The sequence below is a fragment of the Cryptomeria japonica genome, unplaced genomic scaffold (genome assembly GCF_030272615.1).
Source record: "Cryptomeria japonica unplaced genomic scaffold, Sugi_1.0 HiC_scaffold_62, whole genome shotgun sequence".
Taxonomy (NCBI): Eukaryota; Viridiplantae; Streptophyta; class Pinopsida; order Cupressales; family Cupressaceae; genus Cryptomeria; species Cryptomeria japonica.
The window spans coordinates 40443-45803 of NW_026728884.1; the positions used below are offsets into that span (position 1 = coordinate 40443).

General features: G+C 34.1%; 1 protein-coding gene across 1 annotated transcript; it reads left to right on the forward strand.

Moving 5' to 3' along the window:
- The first annotated feature begins 2143 nt into the window (after positions 1 to 2143).
- Positions 2144 to 4933, forward strand: LOC131863408 (polygalacturonase-like). Its single transcript, XM_059215112.1, has 8 exons — positions 2144 to 2368; positions 2521 to 2649; positions 2889 to 3047; positions 3388 to 3595; positions 3971 to 4052; positions 4164 to 4272; positions 4487 to 4612; positions 4706 to 4933. Exons 1-8 carry the CDS (start codon positions 2144 to 2146, stop codon positions 4931 to 4933), a joined length of 1266 nt encoding a protein of 421 aa, XP_059071095.1.
- Positions 4934 to 5361: the final 428 nt, after the last annotated feature.

Below are 5361 nucleotides of genomic sequence, written 5' to 3' on the forward strand. Positions count from 1 at the left end.
CTACAATATCTTTGGATGCTACTCAGGCTATTAATGGAAGAAGCTTTAACGTCCAAAATTATGGTGCGGTGGGTAATGGAGTGCACGACAATAATGAGGTACGCTTATCATTTATTCTTTTGTTACTAACATTAGATATTATTTACTGCCACTTTTACCATTTCTATATTGAGTAACAAAAAGTTTACATCTTATTAAAAAGGACTCCAAAATATTGTATCTTATTAATATTCTGATGCTTTTCAGGCATTTACTAATGCATGGAATGATGCTTGTAAAGTGTCATCAACAACTTTGTATGTGTCGGGTGACAAGACTTTTCTGGTTAACAATTTAAATTTCCACAGACCGTGTCAGCCTGGCTTCACATTTCAGGTCTAAAATTTGAACATAACCCTAAAGGATTCAAAAACAATGGATGAGAAAAATGTTAAAGAGGTTCTTTAGTGGATCAATACTTTCTATCTAGATTCTATTTCTACCACTTAGTGGCATAAAATATAGTGTTATCACTAGTTGTTCCTTCCCATGCAATCTCAGCTTCATGGGTATGGGTAGAAGTGGATTGGACATGGGAAATTTTTCACTTTTTGCGCATTCCCTTTTCTTTCCAAGCATCTTTGGTTGATCTTTGAAATTTTGTTCTTGTCAAAATTGATAAGATTCTCTCCCATTCGATTAATGAGCCTCTATCCCTTGTTGGTAAATTCTAGGTTTGTTCCAAAACATTGGTGGCAACCCATGTGTATCATTCATCCTATTGTGGTCCTTCCAATGCCTCATATATGAAACTTGAAAAGATTCTTCATGATCTTTTCAGGCCTCTTATAAGGACTACAAGTGGTTTCACCATTTGGCTGGGTTTTTATTTTGCTCCCACATGATTCTAGCGGGCTTCATCTCTTCTCTACGTGGAGACAAGGTTTAGTCCTTTGTGCTAAATGGATTGTCTGAGCCATTTCTAAGAATGAGGCCTAGAAGATTCTTCTAAGACATTCCATTTGTTCTAGCTTCATAGGTTGTCCTAGAAGGGATTGGCTTTTAGACCCTTCTTGTTATGCTAAAACCTATTCAAATAGAAGGCACTTTCATTGCCCAAAGTATATGTTGTGCCTAGGAGCTCGTCAAGCCTTGGCTTTGGTGGGCTAGCTCTGGCTTTCAAATGGATCATCTTTTAATCATCATAACTTTCGGTGGTCTCGTCTCATTCATGTACACTTTGGCCTCCCCCTAGCTTGCTTTCCCTAGGTCAATTTATTGTTTTCGGGCTTCACTTTTATGCTTGTAATTTTGTTTAGTTGTTTCTTTTCTTTTAAGGCTTTGCCCATATGACTCTATAACTACTTTTGAGCTCTAGTCATATGACATGTCCCTCTATATTTTTTAGATATGAATATTAAAATTTTAATCTAGTATAGATACTCACATACTATTCATAAAAGTAATTAAAAGTTATAATTTATATAACATAAATATAATTAAGATAATATAATTTTAAAATAACATTAAAAATCACCACAAATATTTTTATTACAAGATTACTCACTGCTATATGACACTTGTTTCAATATTCTTTTATGTTCTGAATATCTGTTTTAAGTATAGAATGTTGAACGGAGAAATAGGAAAAATCAAATGATCTGGTATTGTTCGACTTTTGCATTTCGATTTCTGTGGTAGTCCGTCATTTGATAGGGAAGCTGAAATAGGAAAAATCAAATGATCTGGTATTGTTCGATTGGGCTTGCATTTCGATTTCTGTGGTAGTCCGTTATTTGATAGGTAAGCTGTTATATCTTGAAATAGTCCGTTTTATTGATACGTGGTTTGCATTTAGAGAATCTAGGACAATGAATTACCACACAGTGCATTCCAAAGCCATTCATGTCCTGAAAGAGTGCTGTTATCACACAGGGTAGATCTAACAAAGATTCACGACTTGTGATGCAGATTAAATTACTTGTCAATCAAACCAAGATTTAAACATTCCTTTCCTTGCAAGTAGCAACTTAGTAGTAATCAGAATACTTCCTAATATAGTATAAACAGGCATTATTTAACGCTCACTCATCTCCTTCACTCATACCTTAGGTCTCTTTCTCTAATTCATATTTGACTGAATCTAAGTGAGGCTCTAATTCTAATGAGATCAATGGCTCGACCAGGTCAAAATCTTCATGTGAAAAATTTGGTCTTCGTGGTCTTATATTTGATCATCATGGCAGTTGAAGCCCAGTTAATCAGATCAACTAACAGATATCTTAGGGCTTCTACAATATCTCTGGCTGCTACTCAGGGTAATAATGGAAGAAGTTTTGACGTACAAAATTATGGTGCAGTGGGTGATGGAGAGCACGACGATACTGAGGTCCTCTTATCATTTATCCTCTTGTTCCTAACATTAAGATCTTATTTCCTGCCACTCTAATAGTTTATATCTTGAGTAACAGAAAATTTACTAGATCTTATTATTAAGGACTCCAAAATCTTGTGTCTTATTAAAATTCTAATGGTTTTCAGGCATTTACTCGTGCATGGAATGATGCTTGCAAAGCGTCGTCTGCAACTTTGAATGTGCCAGGTGGCAAGGCTTTTCTGGTTAACAATCTAAATTTCCAGGGACCGTGTCAGCCTGGTTTCACATTGCAGGTCTAAAATTTGAACATAACCCTAAAGGATTCAAAAACAATGGATTTAATCCATCTCATTTTGTCGAAAAATTGTATAGTTCTATGCTATTTGTATTTGTAGTAAGAATAGTAATCCTTCTTCAAAGTTTACCATATTCTCGATTAATTCTATGTTTGATCCTCATTCTGTAAATTTGTGCACTGATTCGAGATTCTGGTAGTAACTCAATACAAATTTTTTATTTTTTATTTTTTTAGGTCGATGGAACTATTGTTGCCCCAGAAAATCCGAGCAGCTGGAAGAGCACATATGTGTGGTTGTTGTTCGAGCATCTTCAAAAATTTACATTGACAGGGAAGGGCACTATTGACGGAAAAGGAAGTAATTGGTGGGGTAAACAGAAAAGTAGACCAACGGTTAGTAACCATTTACACTGCTGAACTTCTCTCTGTGTTTCTAGTTTTTGATACAGAATATACCTAAAATTTTAGCTAAACCTGCACATTAAGGATCTAGCTGGAAAAAAAAAACAGAACTCGCAGATGAAAGAAGAAGATTAAAAAAAAATAAAAAATAGTAAAAACAGTTAGCTGACAATAAAACAAGAAACAGCAGTTTTTCAATACACGGGAATAAAACAGAAAGCAGCATCATCCATAAAGCATGGATAAAAATAGGTCCGTAAACCATGGGAAAAAACTACTTACATGCGCTAAAAATATAGATGCATATCATATGACTTTCTTTTTTCCACAGGCCATTCAATTCAATGACGTGAAAGGGAGTGCACTGAGTGGACTGAAGGTGACAAACAGTCCTCAATTTCATGTCACATTGACAAATTGTGACAGTGTCCAGATCGTGGGTATTACAATTCAGGCACCAGAAAGCAGCCCAAACACTGATGGAATTGATACGTTCGAATCCACAAACATAGTCATAAAAGATTCCACTATTGGAACAGGTAAAGGAATGAGGAATGTGGCAAATATTTTCATTTTAAGATTTTGTTTTAAATAAAACAGTTTGAATTTCCAAGGGTGAATTGTCTTACTGATAAATATTTTGGATCATAAATATTTTGGATTATATTTCATGATTCATCAGTAACATTGTTTGATTATTAAATTACACTCTATGATACATCAATGATGTTATTTGATTACAAGTTAAAAAAACTGATAAAAGAAAATGTATGTCAGTATTATAATTAAACAAATTCATATCATAGATTAATTATGATCTGAGATGTTTTCTTTTATTCTTAAATATAATATTAAATAGCAGAGATTATATGTGAATAGAGACATATGAGTACATGGAAGTTTGATGACTGCAGGAGATGACTGTGTGGGGATAGGTGATGGGTCTTCAAATATTAACATCAATGATATCACATGCGGTCCAGGTCATGGAATAAGGTGATTAACGCTCTAAATAAACACAAATCCCTTAACAGCTAATAATAATTTATGTCTGTCTAAATATGTTAGGCATGAGAAATTCTTTATATTATTTGTATGATTTTGCAGCATTGGAAGTCTTGGAAGAGGAAACACGAAAGCAGATGTCCATTCCATTCACGTGAACGGCGCCAAGTTGACATCAACAACGAATGGATTAAGAATCAAGACATGGCCTGTATAATAATTATTTCAATAATCTCAAATTAAATCATTGCTGTTTTAAAAATAACAAAAAAAAAAAATACTTTTGTATGCTGAGGATAGATGAAATATAGAATTGCAATAAATGAGAACTACAAGAATCATTGTATTTATTTTTATTTTCATGGGATTTTCAAAAGATTACACTATTTTAAATGTTCATTGACAAACTGTCAATGATATAACAGGGGGGTTCTGGCGTGGCAAGTGATATAACATATGAAAATGTTCAGATGGAAGACGTAAGCAACCCAATAATAATTAACCAATTCTACTGTGACACAGGTGACACTGGGTCTGGTTGCAAGTCTCAGGTAGACATTTGATCTAAATCCTTAATTAAACTCAGTTTTTGCTTTCAATACAACTGAGATCTGATTCGGAGTTCACCTTTTCATTTGATGTAGGGTTCTGCTGTGAAAATCAGTAATGTAGAATACAGTAATATCAGGGGCACATCAGCAACTGAAGATGGAATCACATTGTCGTGCAGCCAAAGCGGATCTTGCACGGGCATAACAATGGAGAATATAGATTTGGTAACTGGCTCAGGGGCCCAAGTCGCTTGTAATGCCCAAAACGTACAGGGTGGAAATTCGATTCCTTCACGTTGTCTAGGTAACAATGGCCAATGATATAACAGAGCTGTGAAGCTATCTCTAATGCAGTAACCTCTTTCTTAAATCCCTGAAAAATAATGTAGTCTTCAGAATAGTTAGCAATTAACAAGTTGGATCTCAGCTGATGGAAAAAGCCATTGGTTTTAATATTTTTCTTGCCATTTCTTTTCCAAAGATAATGGAAATGGGAATGTACCTAAATTTTGCTAGTTAAACTTAAATGTTCGAGTACACTCATTTCCATGGCAAATCTTAATTTAAAAATAATGAAATTTATTTCGCAATTTTTTTCACATTATTAAAAAGTTCTCTGAGAGAATTATTGATTGATATATAAAAACAAGACAACCTTTTTGGGAAGCATCAATTTGTTCTAAAAATTAAAAGAATTGGATTTAACAAATTCTTCGTACGGGAAAGTAACTGTTTACTTGGGAAAATTT

Coding starts and splice junctions, on each gene's coding strand:
- LOC131863408 (XM_059215112.1), top strand. CDS start 2,144: ATGAGATCAATGGCTCGACCAGGTCAAAATCTTCATGTGAAAAATTTG. Junction 4,273..4,486: donor TAAGAATCAAGACATGGCCT/GTATAATAATTA, acceptor ATGATATAACAG/GGGGGTTCTGGCGTGGCAAG. Junction 4,613..4,705: donor GGTCTGGTTGCAAGTCTCAG/GTAGACATTTGA, acceptor CATTTGATGTAG/GGTTCTGCTGTGAAAATCAG.